Source organism: Hemiscyllium ocellatum, chromosome 24 (assembly GCF_020745735.1).
Source record: "Hemiscyllium ocellatum isolate sHemOce1 chromosome 24, sHemOce1.pat.X.cur, whole genome shotgun sequence".
NCBI lineage: Eukaryota > Metazoa > Chordata > Chondrichthyes > Orectolobiformes > Hemiscylliidae > Hemiscyllium > Hemiscyllium ocellatum.
Genome location: NC_083424.1, coordinates 3873027 through 3893045, shown reverse-complemented (window position 1 = coordinate 3893045; position 20019 = coordinate 3873027). Strand labels below are relative to the sequence as shown.

General features: G+C 40.2%; 1 protein-coding gene across 3 annotated transcripts in view; it reads right to left on the bottom strand.

Moving 5' to 3' along the window:
* The window catches only part of sfswap (splicing factor SWAP), a 123494-nt gene that overhangs the window by 47626 nt on the left and 55849 nt on the right, over nucleotides 1-20019 (bottom strand). For all 3 annotated transcript variants that reach the window (XM_060843368.1, XM_060843370.1, XM_060843369.1), the window contains exons 11-13: nucleotides 16973-17144; nucleotides 15112-15324; nucleotides 639-835 (exon numbers count right to left, since the gene is read on the bottom strand). In XM_060843368.1, coding sequence (XP_060699351.1) covers nucleotides 639-835; nucleotides 15112-15324; nucleotides 16973-17144 — 582 coding nt within the window. The remainder of the gene's footprint in view (nucleotides 1-638; nucleotides 836-15111; nucleotides 15325-16972; nucleotides 17145-20019) is intronic.

Below are 20019 nucleotides of genomic sequence, written 5' to 3'. Positions count from 1 at the left end.
CGGATTCATTCAAAAGGGGCCAGGCAACATCAAATTGGGAAAAGAATTCAATGTCATTTGGTGCGTATAGGTACATCGAGAGACAATTAAGTGACTTACAGGGCATGAGGCCTAGGGATCCTATATTGTTAGGGTCACTGGTGGCAAAGGAGAAAGAGAAGGGAACGGACCAGGTCAACGGCCAGGAGACACAATGGACAAATATCCCTGAGTTCTGCTTGCTGTTCGGAGAGCAGAGTATTTCTGCAAATGCTTCCTCAAAAGATTTTAATGGGAAAAGATTTATGAATAAGCTTGATAGTGTGAACTTTATTATTGTATGCCTATAAATTTACATAAAATTTTAATAATCTATTGATATATGTGGAATACTATGGAAAGAAGTTCAAATTTCTTTTTACCTATTTAAGAAATCATTAGCTAAATAATTCAAGTGATAACTTTTATAAAGAAGGCAACCACAACAGAAGAAGTTGAAAATAATCTTTAGTCAGACAACATTGATGCAGAAACAGATGTCAGGTCAGATCTAAGTCCCTTCCTCAAGGTTGCTCCAGAATTAACCAGGATGCTGCAGGTGGCAGGGTAATATTTGCCAGTTTTTTAAAAATATGTAAAAGCTGCTGAACTTGACTGACCTGCATACTTTGGGAGCTTTCTTCCATAGTTATTGCTTCCAAATCTCCTGAGGTTGTGGGAGTTTTCAAATTTTGTAGGAAAAGTGCTGCTCTCTTTTTGCGTTCTGCCTGTAGCTGCCTTTCCTTGCACTCTTTTGAAGCCTGTGCGAGCTTCTCCCTCGCTGCTGCTGCCAGTCTGTCCTCCAGCTTCTGCTTGGCTGCAACCAGGAACAGAAAGCACCAATTACATTTATGGAATGTTCCTTCATGAGGGGAAAACGTACAAGAATGAATATTCAGAGGTGCAAGATCCATTAAGTGAAAATTAGGGCAAACAAATGGATAGTTTGCATACGTAGCTATACTTTAGATGGAGTGGCTTGGTATTGCTGGAAGAGAATTAGAAAATTATTACAGTACGGAAGGTGATCATTTGATCCATCGTGCCTACTCTGGTCCTGTAGCCAAGTGCCAATCTCTTGACTTTTCCCCATACCATGCACACTGTTTCCTTTTTTTTTAGCCAAATAATCAAACGATGCCCTCTTGAATGCCTCAATTGAACTTGCCTTCACCCCATATTTGAGTAAAAAGTGAGGTGTGCAGATGCTGGAGATCAGAGCTGAAAATGTGTTGCTGGTTAAAGCACAGCAGGTTAGGCAGCATCCAAGGAACAGGAAATTTGACGTTTCGGGCCACAGCCCTTCCTGATGAAGGGCTCTGGTCCGAAACGTCGAGTTTCCTGTTCCTTGGATGCTGCCTAACCTGCTGTGCTTTAACCAGCAACACATTTTCAGCTTCACCCCATATTTCCAAACATTTCTTCCAGAAATAAATTCAAGTTCAACAAGACATTAAATACAATAAACTAATAAAATCTCACACTAAAATAACACAAAACAGCAGATGCTAAAGATCTGAAACGAAAACAGAAAATGCTGGAGAAACGTAGCAGGTCTGGTAGCACCAATGGACAGAAAGGAGAATTAACAGTTTGAACCCAGTTATCCTTCTTCAGAACTTGACTTCTGAACTATATTGATGATGTTTCATCTTGGTGCAGAGTAAACATAACTTTTATTTATCAGCTTGAAGACCTACATTTAGTGGACTGAGACTTCACTGAGCATAAACGTGATCAACAAAACCATGTTGTTAAGAGCTAAGTCAATTTCTGCCTTTCTCCCCGAAGAGAGCTTGCATCAATGTCTCCTTGCAAGTGTGCACCTGCAGCTTTTAAACACGTGAATTTCAATCAGAGAAGAATAAAAGTGTGCATATTTGAACAGGAAAAATATTTTAATAATTCACTATTTTTAACACTGGTTTGCAAATAATTTGTTCCTTGCTGTGACATAGAATCCCTATATTTTATGGGAATGTTGAGTTGTGGAACTGTAAACTGTAAATTGGGGAGAGTTCAAGTACATGTCTGAAGCACACTGCAGGTCATCATTTCGATGCATTCTTTTCAATAGTAACAAGTCTTTCTGTTCATAGCTCCAAGGTCCTACACATTATAAAAATGCTTGATGAATTGTTGGCATGCATCAGCACTTCTCTATCTCATTAAAAATAGATGAGTGCACGCAAATATAAAAACAATCTTCTCAGAGATCAGGATTCAAAATCTGCTACCTTCTCTCAGCAATACAGTTTATTAGAACTATCTTCATGAACTAGTGAGAGAGTGTGGATAAATACAATTATGACAAGACCTGCAAAAATAAAAGGCTAAGGATATTGCCATATCAGATTATAAACTTTCCAATGAACAGATTGTGGGAATATTACAAAATAAATCACAGTTACCCATTATTGCCAGTCCAAACTGTGAACAGAGCAAGAACTGAACTGACAACATAAGTAATGTTCAGCTGGGGCAATATCTGCAACTCAACAACTTACCTTAGCTCCAATGTTTCCAAACAATTAACCTCAAAAACATCATATTTCAATTTAGAAATATTACAGATCAATCAGTATAATCATTTAAGTGCGTAAAAATCTAATTTACTAAGACAACTTAATGCAGCTCTACCATTAACTCAACTTTTAAATGGTTATTGATCTAACCGCTCAATATGCCAGCTTTATTACTTGGAACAAAAAAAGTAAACAAAAACAAAATCTTGGCTTCACAGGCATTATGAAAGGAACATAGACCGCAGTCTCAATTTTCCAAATGGAGGCGTCAAAACTGGCCAATGGCCATATATCTGGCACTGATCACACATAACATGCTCCAGCTAAGTAAGGAACAGCCTGTTTCATAACAGCAAGTTGACCCATAACTCTACATTTCAAAGTTCCCAGATTTAATGTCCAGCCTACACCAAGTTAGCTGAAAAAGCATATCTACTGGCACCACTAATCTAGTCTGCCCAAAGATACTTAGACACTACTATGCATGTTGTGGTTCTGTTCGCCGAACTGGGAATTTGTGTTGCAGACGTTTCGTCCCCTGTCTAGGTGACATTCTCAGTGCTTGGGAGCATCCTGTGAAGCGCTTCTGTGATGTTTACTCCGGCATTTATAGTGGTTTGTCTCTGCCGCTTCCGACTGTCAGTTCCAGCTGTCCGCTGCAGTGGCCGGTATATTGAGTCCAGGTCGATGTGTTTGTTGATAGAATCTGTGGGTGAATGATATGCCTCTAGGAATTCCCTGGCTGCTCTCTGTTTGGCTTGTCCTATAATAGAACCACAACAACGAGCGCCCGAGCTACAAATCTTCTCACAAACTTTGAGCTACTATTCATGCAAACTACAACTGAATAGCTATTATTTAATCCGGAGAAAGCTGATAGCATGCAAAATCTCTACTTTTAATTCTCTGTGTCATACAGGAAAAGACGAGTACAGCAAAATTACCTTTAAAGAACTTCTGCATTTTGGAAAAGCAGGACTTATACACTTAATGATAAGGTCCTAGGGAATGTTGCTGAACAGAGACCTTGGAGTGCAGGTTCATAGCTCCTTGAAAGTAGACTTGCAGATAGATAGGATAGTGAAGGTGGTGTTTGGTATGCTTTCCTTCATTGGTCAGAGCACTGAGTATAGAAGTTGGGAGGTCATGTTATGGCTGTATAGGACACTGGTTCGGCTACTTTTGGAACATTGCTTGTAATTCTAGTCTCTTTAATATCAGAAGGATGTTGTGAAAGTTGAAAAGGTTCAGAAATAATTTACAAAGATGTTGCCCTGGTTGGAGGATCTGAGCTATAGGGAGAGGCTGAATAGCCTGGGGCTGGTTTCGCTGGAGCGTTGGGGGCTGAGGGGTGACCTGATAGAGGTTTATATAATCATAAGGGGCATGGATTGGATAAAAAGAAAGATTTGGAGGTGCCGGTGTTGGACTGGGGTGTACAATGTTAAAAATCACACAGCTACCAGGTTATAGTTCAACAGGTTTATTTGGAAGCACCTGATGAAGGAGCAGCACTCCAAAACCTATTGTTTCCAAATAAACCTGCTGGACTATAAATAGACAGCCTTTTCCCTTGCGTGGGGGAGTCCAGAACTAGAGGCCTTGGGTTTAGGGTGAGAGGGGAAAGATATAAAAGGGAACTAAGCAACAGCTTTTTCGTGTAGAGAAGTGGTACATGTATGGAATGAGCTGCCAGAGAAAGTGGAGGAGGCTGGTACAATTGCAGCACTTAAAAGGTATCTGGATGGGTATATAAACAGGAAAGGTTTCGAGGGGCATAGGCCAAGTGCTAGCAAATGGGACTAGATTAGATCAGGATATCTGGTCGGCACAGACAAATTGGACCAAAGGATCTGTTTCCATACTGTATATCTCTATGACTCTTGTTCTCATCTTGTGTTGTTTCCAACAAGACATTCTGAAGAGAGTGGCAGTCTTATGCACCTCCCAAGGCACTTAGATTACATTAATCAAGGTTATTTGTAAGGCCAAGATTTCATTAGCACTACTAGGAAGCGAGTGAAAAACAAACATGACAGATTGTGATGGGACGTGGCTCGTTTATGAAAACAGCTGCAGAAGACAGTGAACAAAAAGGAAAATTGGGATGATTCAATTTATTAAACATGCTCATCACATTAGATTTGGAAATCATGGCCCATACCAATCAAATCAATGTGCATAGTTAAAGATTAGTAGCAATATTTATCCTTACTATTGACATAAATTTTAAAGGCTAGTGTCTGTTTTTGTTGGGAGGCGGTTAGATGCAGAGGTTTTTCACATTTAGTCAATGCACAGTCATCACTAAGAACTACAGAACAATGCCTCAATATTAAAGTGGAGAACTGTCAGCAGCAGAAGGAAACCTACACAATGACTTACCAAACTCAGGCTGTCTCTTTATAGTGTGAAAACAGTTCTCAACATTATGCTCTGAATTGTCTAGCAAAGGGTGGTATTGAGAGAGGGAAAGAGGAAGCAGGGAGGACAGAAAAGTCCTTTGCATGCACAGCATGGCTAGATTAGTAAATGGAGAGAATTTGCACAAATATAAAGCAATCCTGTCTTTGCACATTACTTGTGAGAACACAGTGGGCAGCATGATGTGTCAGTGGTTATCACCGCTGCCTCACAGTGCCTGGCATTTGGATTCAACTCCAACCTTAGGTGACTCACTGTGTTGAGCCTGCACATTTTCCATGTCTACTTTCAGGTGCTCTGGTTTCCTCCCACAGTCCAAAGATGTGCAGGTTAGGTGGATTGGCCATACTAAATGGTCCCATTGAGTCCAGGAATATGCAGGCTAGGTGGAATAGCTATGGGAAATGCAGGGTTATAAGAATAAAGTGGGAAGCTGGGTCCAGGTGGGATGATCGTCAGAGGGATGTTGCAAACTCAATGAACCAAATGCTCTCTTTCCGTACTGTAGGGATTCTATGATAATATTCATACAGGATGCATGAATTGGGGCTGGCTGAACATAAAAATAATTGCTCCTTATTTCTGCAACTCAGAATTTAAATGTTCTCAGCAAAGGAAACAGAAAACCCTAGAGGAAACAGATGGAATGACAACTTTCCAACCTCTCAGTCAATCACAAATAGCTGCTCAAAACTGCATACTTCTTCCTGGAACAAAACAGCAAGCACTACAAGGCCAGGACGTACGTCTGGAAAATCCACTGGCATTTACAATTTCAACTTGGATCTCACATTTCCTTTCATTTCCATTTTGGAAACTTAACATTACTGGATTGGTCAGTATTTAAGACCATGAGAAGTAGTAGTAGAAATAGGCCATTCAACTTATTGAGTCTGCTATTCAATTAGATCATGGTTGATCTGATCACCTTCAATTCCACTTTCCAGTCTTTTGCCCATAACCTGTGACCGCCTTACTGATTAAAACTTTCTCTATCTCAGCCTTGAACATACTTAATGACACAACCTTGACAGTCTTCTGCAAAAAAAAATTCCACCGATTCACACTCCTCTGACAGAAGAAATTTTTCATCCCTGCTTTAAATGTGCGATGACTTACTCCGAGATTAGGCTCTGTAGTCCGAGACTATCCCACAAAGGGAAACAACCAATCCCTAACAAGCCATCTAAAAATCCTATATGTTTGTAGAAGGTCTCAGTCATTCTTCTAAAAACTTTACATTCTCAAACTGTTAAGAATTAGAATCGCCCAGTTATAAGAAAGATATTAATAAGCTGGAGAGGGTTCCGAAGAGATTTACCAGAACGATGTTGCCAGGAATGGAAGGCTTGATTATAAAAAAAAAGGCTGGGTAGGCTAGGTCCTTTCTTCACTGGAATGTAGGAGGTTGAGAGGTGACCTTATACTAGTTTATAAAATAATGAGGGATGTAAATAGTTAATGGTAATTGTCTAGGTGGAACATTTTTAAGGTGAGAGATTTAAAAAAGACATGAGGGACAATATTTTTTATACAGAGAGTAGCTCATCTGTGGAATGAACTTCCAGAAGAAGTGGTGGATGTAGATACAATTACAAGGTTTAGAAGACGTTTGGACAAATACATGAATAGGAAAGTTTTGGAGGGCTGTGGACCAGAGCAGACACTTCATTCAATTGGTGTTCAACATTATTCATAAGGTGAGGGAGGGCAGTAGGTGGCATATGGGAGGTTTCATTAACCATGTTTGACCTGACGCCATGAGATTTCATGGGGCTTGGAGTCAATGCTGAGGATTCCCAGGACAATATTTTTTCAATATTAAGCCTCAATCTTACATCATAAGGAACATATTCTAAAGCTCTTACTGACTACAATATTCAATTTATCTACTGCCTTTTGTTATAGGCACTCTCATACCCTCTGTTCCACTTTCTTCCCCATTCCTTTTATTAACACCATAAAAACAATATTTTCCAGCCCTCAGAAAAAAGTTCTGAAAAAAAAAGTGTGACATTGGAGACAATATGTTAATTCTGTTTCTCTCTTCACAAATGTTGCCAGACCTGTTGAGAATCTCCAGCATTTCCCGTCGCCATTTCAGATCTCCAACATCTGCAGTAGTTTGCTTCCACTCAATTTACTATGTCAGGGGTCATTTTACTTGGGGGTAAAATCAAGAAACCAAAGCATATGGGTTTTACCATCTTGACTAGATAAAGAACTTATTTTTATGCCATTTCGGTTATGCAGTAGCTCTACCTGCATATGTCATTAGTGTTTCTGCTCTCTGTAAAATATCTGAGGTACAAAATGGTTTTAGCATGCACAGCAGCCTTCATAGATAGAATTACAGCGAAAATAATTCTTCACAACATCCTCCAAGATATTTTGCTGAAGAATCAACAATAATGGTGGGAGTAAATCCACACTGCAAATGGTATAGAGAGGAAAGTTGCCGTCAATTAGGACTCCCACACAAAGCACTACTCAATTCCAGTTTCAGAAATTTAATTCATTTTTTATACATCATCTGGAACATCGTACATTAATTTAACTTCTTTATACTATTATAAATAACCTATTCAACCGTGTAGAGTTATTAGGTTTAGTGGGTTGCATGTTGAGTCACAAAGTTATGGACTCAGGTCCCATTCCAAATATTACAGCACTAAATGTAGGCAAACACCCACAAGTGCACTACTGAGTAATTGCTGTAATACTCAAATGCCATCATTAAGATGTCTGGTTTCCAAGGTGCATGTGAAAGATCCATTGGCACTACTCTGAAGAGGAGCAGAAGCAATCTCACAAGTTACCTAGAGAATATTTACTCTTCATTCAACATTCCAAAAACAGATTATTTGGTCATTACTTGGATGCTTGTGGAAGTTTGTTGTGCATAAATTGACTAGTATGTTTCCTCCATTACCACAGTAAGTACATTTCAAGAAGAACTTCATTAGGTGTTAAAGTACTTAAGGAAGATCGTGAAGTTATGAAACGCATTACGTAAATGTAAGGTTTTTTTGAAAAAGGAATGCTAGTATTTTATTTGTTAACTACAAACAAACTTTGTTTCTTGTCCAGTCATTTTTTTGAAGTCCTTAACCTTAACTAGGATTTGAGTATAGACTCTGCATACCTGACAATGGTCAAAAACAGTAGTAAACTCAGGGAGCATTACAGGAGAAACCCATCACATCCTTATGAATATCTGGACATGTGGGGGTATCCAATAAGTCATTGGATGGTCATTAAAGAGAGTAACCTGAAACAATTCCTCCACTTTCTCATCAACAGTCCAGTTCAATATGCCATGATATCAGTACTAGCACTGCACACTTATTTGCCATTACTGCTTATGCAATCACAAAGCAACTTTTAAACCAACTTGCATTTAAAAGAGAAACACAATCCATAGCACTTCACATTATCAAGAAAGATTTGTCACAAAGAAATATTACGACAAGTGACAAATGGCCAGTTTAATGTGGCAGATTTAAACAAACATTTTGAAGAGTCAAGTAGAGGGGTTTAGGGAAGGAATCAGAGAGCTTAGGGCCCAGGCAGACCATGAAACCATGTCTGTGGACAGCACGGTAGGAACGATGCTTATATTTGAGGGCTGCAGGAAATCACTAAGACATGGATTTCTGAATTGGCAAGACCATTAAAGAATTTAAAAACAAGGTTAAATGTGATAACAGGCAGTCTGTTTCTTTTTGATTAATTTAGAAAATAAGGAATCATTTGCAATATTACAGAGTCATTGAGACATGGTAAGATACAACTCAGCTAGAGTCAGTGCCAGCTTTGTATAATGCAACCCAGGTAGTAGACAGTTAAATAGTTCTCCACAGTATCCAATGGTAAATATTTAAGGCCACATTCTACAGACTAAGATAACACAAGCCTGAGCTTTGTCAGCACTTAATTTCGGAGATATTGCTTTTAGGGTATTATATAAAATGTCAATCACTGTTTGCTTGAGCAAATGGTCATCTATATTATAAAGCAGTGCTCAGTGAAGCTTGACTAAATTACATCAGTTTAAGTAGCTACTAACTAGGCTGTTAATTTACAAACATTGCTTCCATCACATGAAATTCCTGGAAGTTTTAAACAGAATTTTTGGAACTGCATTCTCTAATTTCATCACTAGAGAATATGCCCTCTGATTTGCAGTGAATGAAAAACCCAAATTCGTTTTCAATATGGGAGCTGCAGTACTCTGGGGATCATCTTTCATGATTTTATTCATTTCTTCTGAAAGTCATAAATCAGTATCCTTCGTGAAGAGGTATCCCTTTTATTCAATTAAAATCAGCTCATGAAGAATAGTGCAACTGGGAAATAAATATTGTTCCGTTACAACCAATTACATTTAAGACAAGGGTGGATGGTATAGCAAAGAGGAGTACAATCAAATCTCAACATGCAGTACAATTATACTACGTACTCCCAATTTGCTCTTTAGAGATACATGAAGCAGTGTACTGAGAACTGCCTTTAAATGTAGACCAGAATACCTGCTTAAATTCCTACATCTATTAAAAATGCATGTCTGTACATATTATCCATCAACTTTCCATTGTGAATTCTAATCCCCACATTTATACCTGAAATTGCTTATGTTCCACACCGTTAACATACCCTCTTGCCAGGAGAGGCGCTGCAGCATATTTACAAGAAAAGAGCATGTCACTACAGTGCGCTATGTTTACCAAGATGGTTCCCTAATACTCATGTGCAAGAAATCTTTTAAAGGGAATATAAAAATGAGACCGGATACCAGACCTTAAAGCAGTGAATAAATTAAGTTTACAAACACTAGGTCATGTCAAATGAGGTATATTCATCATTGAGGAGTAGCGGGAATTTTCATGTGGTTTGGAAGCTTTTGTTTTGCTCATGTCTTTGTCGACAAAACAAATTCCATGTACAAAATTCTTCATAACAGAGTCAGAAAAGTGCACTCTACACGCTCCAATTTTCATATGGTTCAGCCATTTTAAGATCATAAAATCACCCAGAATGGCAGGCATTCTCAACAAGGTATCTAATCAAAATCTGTAGACAAAATATTTGGCCTGTATATCTCTCAGCATTTGATGACAACAAACAACTCAAAAATGTACATTTGGAAGGCTTTGAGGGCCACAAGAACCAGCAAAATTCCATAGCAATCTTTAAACTCATTCAAGGTTCAGGTGAACCTCATTCAACCATCATTAGGCCTGGTATCCAACCTTGTCACCACATTCTTCCGGGTGCTCCGGTTTCCTCCCATAATCCAAAAATGTGCAGGTTAGGTGAATTGGCCATGCTAAATTGCCCGTAGTGTTAGGTGAAGGGGTAAATGTAGGAGTATGGGTCTGGGTGGTATACACTTCAGCGGGTTGGTGTGGGCTTGTTGGGCCGAAGGGCCTGTTTCCACACTGTCAGTAATCTAATCTAATCTAATTATAGGAAGGATGTGGAAAAGGGTTAGAGGAGATTTACTAGGATGTTGCCTGGTATGGAGGGAAGGTCATATGAGGAAAGGCTGCGGGACTTGAGGCTGTTTTCATTAGAGAGGAGGAGGTTAAGAGGTGACTTAATTGAGACATTTAAGATAATCAGAGGGTTAGATAGGGTGGACAGCGAGAGCCTTTTTCATCTGATGGTGATGGCTAGCATGAGGGGACAGCTTTAAAGTGAGGGGTGATAGATATAGGACAGATGTCAGAGGTAGTTTCTTTACTCAGAGTATGTAGATTAGATTAGACTAGATTAGACTTACAGTGTGGAAACAGGCCCTTCGGCCCAACAAGTCCACACCGACCCGCCGAAGCGCAACCCACCCATACCCTTACATTTTACCCCTTACCTAACACTACGGGCAATTTAGCTTGGCCAATTCACCTGACCCGCACATCTTTGGACTGTGGGAGGAAACCGGAGCACCCGGAGGAAACCCACGCAGACACGGGGAGAACGTGCAAACTCCACACAGTCAGTCGCCTGAGTCGGGAATTGAACCCGGGTCTACAGGCGCTGTGAGGCAGCAGTGCTAACCACTGTGCCACCGTGCCGCCCGAAAGGGCGTGGAACGCACTGCCTGCAACAGTCGTAGACTCGCCAACTTTAAGGGCATTTAAATGGTCATTGGATAAACTTATGGATGAAAATGGAATAGTGTAGGATAGATAGGCTTCAGATTGGTTCCATAGGTCGGCACAACATCAAGGGCCGAAAGTCCTGTACTGTCCTATAACGTTCTATGACTCTGAAGCTACAGTAAAGGACAATATCAGCCTTCTTTCACTGATCAAAATCCTCAAACTTCCATCTTAATAGTGCTGTGCATGTAACTGTATCAGATGAACTGCAAAAATTCACCGAGGCTCACCACCACCTTCTCAAGAATTGTTAGCAATAAGTTACAAATGCTGGCCTTGCCATTGACACCCAATAAAAATAATATGATGGCATACAATTCTCTTCGACTGGCACACGTCTGCATGGATGAATATTAAGTATCTTTGTCACATACTAACACTCGAGAAATTAGAGTAATTCTGTGATTTTTCAACTGACTGGATGCCATGCTTTGGTTTTTTTCCTCAAAGTCGGAGAAAAGTTTGCAAGATCAATACTATCTAAAGTCTGGTTGAAGATTTGTAGCTCGGGTGTCCGTTGTTGTGGTTCTGTTCGCCGAGCTGGAAGTTTTTGCTGCAAACGTTTCGTTCCCTGGCTAGGGAACATCATCAGTGCTATTGGAGCCTCCTGTGAAGCGGTGCTTTGATGTTTCTTCCGGTATTTATAGTGGTTTGTTCTTGCCGCTTCCGGGTGTCAGTTTCAGCTGTAGTAGTTTGTATATACAAACCACTACAGCTGAAACTGACACCCGAAAATGGCAAGAAGATCCATCAACAGACATCAACCTGGACCCCACATACAAACAACTACAGCTGAAACTGACACCCGGAAGCGGCAAGAACAAACCACTATAAATACCGGAAGAAACATCAAAACACCGCTTCACAGTAGGCTCCAATAGCACTGATGATGTTCCCTAGCCAGGGAACGAAACGTTTGCAGCAAAAACTTCCAGCTCGGCGAACAGAACCACAACATCAATACTATCAGCTGGTGGATATTTAACTTCCTTTGATGCAGTTTTATTTTCATTGTTAATCTCTCGTGACTGAAATTTATGCGTGAAGTAAAAAATGTGAGTTATCTGCGAGAGAAACGTTTACACGGAGTGGTTGTGGCAATTGCTAACTCGATTATCTTTTAAGCAAGTGGCACAATGGAAAAATCTATGGAATTTTTCCACTGTATGCTACTGATAATTTCAATGGGTATAAGAAAACATCCTTCCAATAGGCAACGTAGTTTAGGCTTATGCTGCAAATCAGATTGATTATAATGTGTTCTGGATTAGGTTTGAATGCCATGTCCTAAAGTAAAAATTGGCCACCCTTTGGCATCAATTCAATTACCAACTCAAGTGATGGTCGAGGATAGCAAAATACAAACTGGCTCAAAAGACAGAGGGTGTTGGTAGAGGGTTGTTTTTCAGACTGGAGGCCTGTGACCAGTGGTATGCCACAAAGACTGGTGTTAGGTCTGGTGCTTTTTGTCATGTACATAAAATGATTTGGATGTGAACACAGGACGTATGGTTAAGATTGCAGATGACACCAAAGTTGGAGGTGCAGTGGACAGCGAAGAAGGTACCCTGAGAGTACAACTGGATCTTGATCAGAGGGGGCAATGGGTCAAGGAGTGGCAGATGGAGTTTAATTTAGATAAATATGAGGTACTGGATTTTGGGAAGGCAAATCACTTTATATACTTAATGTGTTGTTGAACAAAGAGATTATGGAGTGGAGGTTCTTAGTTCCTTGAAAGCAGAGTTGCAGGTAGACTGAATAGTGGTGATGATATTTAGTACGCTTGTCTTTATTGGTCAGTGCATTGAGAAAAGGAGTTAGGAGGTCATGTTGTAGCTGTACAGGACATTGGTTAGGCCATTTTGGAATACTGCATGCAACTCTGGTCTCTCTTCTCTAGGGAGGATGTTGTGAAACTTGAAAGGGTTCAGAAAGGATTTACAAGGACATTGCAAGGGTTGGAGGGTTTCAGCTACAGGGAGAGGCTGAATAGGCTGGGGCTGTTTTCCCTGGAGCGTTGGAGGCTAAGGGGGTGGCCGTATAGAGGTTTATAAAATAATGCAGGGCACAGCTAGGGCAAATAGACAAGACCTTTTCACCAGGGTGGGGGAGTCCAAATCTAGACGGCATAGTTTTACGGTGAGAGAGGAGAAATGTAAAAGAGACCCAAGGAGCAATGTTTTCATACAGTGGGTGGCGCGTGTTTGGAATGAGTTATTAGAGAAGTTGGTGGAAGCTGGTACAATTGCATAATTTAAAAAGCATCTAGATAGGTATATAAACATGGAGAGATTAGAGGGATATTGGCGAAATGCTGGCAAATGGGACTGGATTAATTTAGGATATCTGGTCAGCATGGATGGGGTTGGACCGAAGGGTCTGTTTCTGCGCTGTTAATCTTTAACACTCTATTTTGAGTTTCCATACATGGATGAGAAAGTCAAATTAGAACACAAAAATAAGAACAATTTTTTTTTGATTACTATTAAGAATGCAAGCACTTACAAAGCCAAAGGATTCCAAATAACAGGCAGACTATAACCCCTGAGACCTGTAAATCCAACCTAAACTTGGAGAGAATGCAGAAGGACTTGGACAAACTAGGAAAGTAGACAAACATGTAGTAGATGGAATACAATGTGGTAAAGTGTGAGATTATGAATTTTGATGTGAAGATTAGACATGCAGACTATTTTCTTGAGGCTTCAGAAATCTGAAGCACGAAGGACTATTTGAGCCCTATTGCAGGATTCTCTGAAGGCTAACATGTTGGGTTCAGTTGGCTGTTAGGTCGGCAAATGCAGTATTTATATTCATTTCAAGAAGGCTGGAATACAAGAGATATGCTGCTGAGGCTGTAAAAGGCTCTGGTCAGATTGCATTTAGAATACAGAGAGCAGTTTTGAGCCTCGTATCCAAAGAGCGATGCGCTGGTGTTAGAGAGGGTTGAGAGGTAGTTTACAAGAATGATCCTGGGCATGAAGGGTTTGTTATAAGAGGAGCAATTGAGGACTCTGGGTCCGTACACAGAGTTAGAAGGACGAGGTGGTATACAACTGAAACTTAAATACCAAGAGACCTGAACAGTGTGAACATGGAGAAGATGTTCCTATTAGTAGGAGTGACTAGGACCTGAGGGCATAGCCTCAGAGCGAAGGGAAGACCCTTTTAAGCTGAGACGAGGAGGAATTTCTTCAGTTAGAGGGTGGTGACTCTGTGTGACTCATTGCCTCAAAGGGTTGTGGAGGCCAAGTCATTAAGTGTATTTAAGACAGAGATAGATAGGATCTTAAGTGGTAAGAGGACCAAAGGTTACAGGTAGAAGGCAAAAGGAAAGGGTTGAGAAATAGATCTGCCATGAATAAACTGCAAAGCAGACTCGACGCAAAAAGCATAATTCTGTTCCTAAATTTTTTTGTCTAAATCAAAAGCTCAAATAAAAGTGCCTAATTTGTTCTTGGTTAGTACACAGTTGATTAGGCTTGCTTGGCAGCATCCGAGGAACAGGAGAGTCGATGTTTCAGACATACGCCTTTCATCAGGAATGTGCTTTTCCAGCACCACACGTTTTGACTCTGATCTCCAGCATCTGCAGTCCTCACTTTCACCTGATTAGACATATTTGTTTGATTTGGAAAGGTGCGTTCTTAGCCTTACCAACTCATTGCATATATATTGCAACATACCTTCGCATCCAGCAAAGTAACTAAGTAAACATACTGTTCACTTGGTTTGAGGGTGCCATTGCATCCATTTAGCATTTCTTAAAGCAAATATGCACATCCAAATGCAATTAGGATGTGGAAATCAAAGCATGGAAAACAGTTACAGCTCTCTGTTATGAGAATAAACATCTCACTTCAAGCAAATAAGTAATTTCCTATTTGAATAAATCCTAAATTCAATTTCAATCATTGAATTTGAACACAGTTATTATAAAAACATGCCCTCTGAAAACATCATGTTTATTAACATACCTTGCTTAGCTTCTATTTCTTCTGCAGTAAGTTGGGGCTTTTTCTCTTCTGGAGGAAGGGAAGAAACTATATCTTTAGATGACTCCGTGTTGGACGCTTCCTGTACATCATGGTCCTCATCACTATCATCATCAAGTTTCACTCGCTTTTTCTCAAGAGGGAGCATGTCGTTTTCTTTTGCTTTTATTGCAAAACATATTGGTGCAAAAGATGCTGTAAGGAATGTATTTAATATAAGATAAAACATTTTCCATGGTCACAAAACTGCTGAATCTTATCATTTATCTCAACAATAGTGAATTTATAAATTTCAAAATTGAACATATTTCTTAACCAACATGCGCACTAGCTTCTTTCACAATTCTATATAAGAATTTGCCTTTCTTTTGCCCAGGACATTCAATACAACAAGCACACAGGTCACAAAAGTAAACAGCATTCCACGTTGAATGCAGCCAACATCATTTTTCTGGGGAATAATGAAGACCAAGTACATTTCAAAGACTGAACAAAGCTCAAAATCATTCAAGCTCATTTTCCAAAGTCTGCATTAAATATACTAAATGGTCCTGGGCATATATTTTCCAAGTGCAGTTAGTTAAAATTGAACTGAACAGAAAACCAACAGGACTGGGTTTAGATGGAGACATACCAGCACCGACAAATGCAGTCATAGAGAGGTACAGCATGGAAACAGACCCTTCGGTCCTTTCTTTTTTCACATGCTTACACATCTATTGCTTACATATATCTCCTTGGTTAGGCTTTCAAAATTTCTAGCACCTGCATTTAAACAAAAACTCTCAGTAAACTATCTTCCTGCATGATATGATAGAGTACATTAGTTGAATGGGGGTGGGGATGAAGGTGATAGGTCAGGAAGGAGGGTGGGGGAAGGTAGCAAAGAGTACAATGGGTGAATGGGGGTAGGATGAATGTTATAGGTTTCCACCACCTCCAAACGGACCCCATCACCAAGGATATATTTCCCTCCCCACCCCTTTCCGCCTTCCGCAAAGACCGTTCCCTCCGTGACCACCTGGTCAGGTCCACACCCACCCAACAACGCACCCACCAATCCTGGCACCTTCCCCTGCCACCACAGAAAGTGTAAAACCTGCGTCCACACCTCCTCCCTCACCTCCATCCAAGGCCCCAAAGGAGCCTTCCACATCCAAAGTTTTACCTGCATATCCATCAATATCATTTACTGTATCCGTTGCTTCCAATGCGGTCTCCTTTACATTGGGGAGACTGGACGCCTCTTAGGGAACATCTCTGGGACACCAGCACCAATCAACCACATCGCCCTGTGGCCCACCATTTCAACTCCCCCTCCCACTCAGCCGAGGACATGGAGGTCCTGGGCCTCCTTCACTGCCGCTCCCTCACCACCCGACGCCTGGAGGAAGAACGTCTCATCTTCCGCCTCGGAACACTTCAACCCCAGGGTATCAATGTGGACTTCACCAGTTTCCTCATTTCCCCTTCCCCCACCTCACCCCAGCTCCAAACTTCCAGCTCAGCACTGTTCCCATGACTTGTCCTACCTGCCTATCTTCCTTTCCACCTATCCACTCCACCCTTCTCTCTGACCTATCACCTTCATCCCCACCCTCATTCACCTATTGTACTCTATGATATTTCTCCCCACCCCAACCCCCATCTCATTTATCTCTCCACCCTTCAGGCACTCTGTCTGTATTCCTGATGAAGGGCTTTTGCACAAAACGTCGATTTTCCTGCTCCTTGAATGCTGCCTGACCTGCTGTGCTTTTCCAGCACCATTCTAGTCCAGAATCTGGTTTCCAGCATCTGCAGTCATTGTTTTTACCTGCAAGATATGATAGCCTATATTTACCTTTTATTAGTTTTCCATCACTAATAGCCTTATCAGTAGAAAGGGTGCAGTCTGTTTGGGTCATCATAACACTAGATATACTTGTATCGGTTACTTCCTGCTGTGCTTCAAACTGTAAGACATCCGTTGTGTTGCTTTCAGAACATACAAGAGTGCTTGATGCTGTAGTCTCCTATAAGAAAGGGTAAGTTAGAAGTAAAAAGCATTAAAGACCAATTTTAAAATATTGAAATTCTGGATATCACACAATTCATATGTTGCAAAGGGTACAACTAGAAGACAGAAACTAATGAATGTTACCTTCAAACTCCATTGTACATCAATTAAAACCTTTCTACCTGCAAAGATCCTTTATATCACTTAACCTCACACATTACAAGATGCACTTGATAAATTGAGATGGTACATCCCAGATCTATATTTGGTCTCCCATCAAGGTTCTAGGATACTCATCATTCTCCCATAGAAAATGAGTAGTGTACGCCAACTAACAAGGAAATAAGAACTATGATGAAACAAGCTGGTTTAAACATCAATATCAGCATCAGAATAGTTGCATCAATGCTTAGCACCAATACTGCAAAAACAGCAAACACAAAATATATTAGAATAATCTAAGAAATATAGAACCTCTATCATGTAGAAGTTAGAAAAACCAAGAGAATGTGCAAATTAATAGATGTGCTCAAAACCATGAAGGGGTTTGTGGGGAAGGAGCAACTATTTAAACCAGTAGGACGTTATTAATAAAGAAAGCAAATAAAAACTAATGATTAAAGAACTAAAGGAAAAAACTAAGTGAGTTACAATCTGAATACAGAACATACTGGGGTGGTAGAAGCAGATTTAGTACTAACACTGAAGGAAAATTTAATGCATAAATTAAAGAGTAAAAAATATTTTTGAGCTAAAGGGAAGAAACTACAGGTAATTAGCTTTCAAGAGAAAAGTCTCAATGGATAGCCTTCTTTCATGCCTTTTGCCCCCCCAAAAGAAATGCAAGCCCAAATTCAGAAGTGTGAGCATGATATTCTTTCTTTGATCAGACAAATTGCAGCGAAGTACAACAGTATCTGGCATGAAAATCGACAATTTTAAAGTCAGTTTAGAACAAAAAAGGAGCACTGCAGCAATCATGTCACCACACAATGCTTTGTGAAAGCATATAAATTACTTAATGACTTGCAGAGATGAAAAGAAATCATGCCTGTGTCATTGCCCCAGAAGAAAGCCAGAGAAAAAAAATAATATTAATCTTTAAAGTACTTGGCAATTTGTAACCATTATAAGCAGAATAATTTTTAAAAGGCATGAAACTTTTAAATGCTAACACTAAGAGACAGCTGGGTACACTCATACAAGCAATACAATAGGTTATTTTGCAATTAGGAAGGTAAATGGCAGTTTGCTTTTATTGCAACTCAACTGGAGTACTTTACGAATAAAGACACCTTGCTATAAATGTGCAGGGCTTTGCTGTGACACAGCTGGACATTTTTTACTCTGCACATTTTGACCTTCACATCCAAGGAAGGATACACTTGCCCAAGAGGCAGTGCTACAAAGACTCATTAGATTGCTTGATCTATTCCTGCGATAAAATCACAGAACGCCAGAATTGTACAGTGCAGAATGAGGCCATTTGGTCCAAAGTGCCTACACCAGTTCTATTAACTAGTGCCAATTTCCTCCCTTTGTCCCATCTCCCTGCACACTATTTCTATGCATGCAATACCCTCTTGAATGCTTCAACTGAATCTGCCTTCACCACCCTTCCAGACAGTGCATTTCAGATCCTAATTACTTGCTGCATGAAAACATCAACCTTACTTCTTTTTGCACATCATTTTGAACCTATACCCTTTTGTTGTTCACGAGTGGGAACAGCTTCTCCCTACTTAGTCTGTCCAGCCCGCAAGTGGTTTTGAAAACCTCGATCAAATCTCGTCTCAGGTCTCTTCTCTCCAAGAACAGACTCAACTTCTTTAATCTATCTCATTGCTGCTGTTTCTCATCCTGGAACCATTTCTGTAAATTGCTTCTGCACTTTCTCCAATGACTTCACAACCTTCCTATAATGTTGGGCCCTATAATATACTGTTATGAAGGTGTATGGGGTACTGTACCTTTGACAGAGTTAACAGCTAGCAGAATTACCTGACACAGCACCAAGTGTTTGAGTAATTCCCTTACAATTTCAGCTTTATTTTTGTTCTCGGTTAAACCCAAATCAAATTTCTTTGCTAATTCTAAACGTATGGCCATTTTCTTTCCTTCTAAACTTTCTTGGCAAATTTGAGAATAATCTTCAAATCCCAGAACCTCCTTAGCAATTTTAAGAGCCATTTTTCTCATGTTTAATTTAATCAACCACAAGTCACCAAAATTAAACAAGTCATCTCACCTACGTTATACTTAAAGATCAGGACACTAACTTACAATTATTTAAATCTGCTGGGACTTTTCATACCCCAAATTTATTCAAATCTGTTTAAACCAGTTCAAATCCCGGACGAGCCCCCAAACTGTTAAGTCATAGGATAAACCCTCCTGCTTAATTTAAACCAGCAACACAGAAAAGATTCATCTTGTACAGTAATCTGTGAAAATCCGAGAGGCCAAGAACTATTTAAAGTAAAAGTAATAATTTTATTTCTTAAAGTATAAGAGAATAATTAACTATTTGTGGGCGGCACGGTGGCACATTGGTTAGCACTGCTGCCTCACAACGCCTGAGACCCGGGTTCAATTCCCGACTCAGGCGACTGACTGGGTAGAGTTTGCACGTTCTCCCAGTGTCTGCGTGGGTTTCCTCCGTGTGCTCAGGTTTTCTCCCACAGTCCAAAGATGTGCGGGTCAGGTGAATTGGCTATGCTAAATTGCCCGTAGTGTTAGATAAGGGGTAATATGTAGGGGTATGGGTGGGTTGCGCTTCGGCGGGTCGGTGTGGACTTGTTGGGCCGAAGGGCCTGTTTCCACACTGTAAGTAATCTAATCTAACAATCAATGACAACTCATTTCTCTAACCTATCTTTTACTTTCCCTTC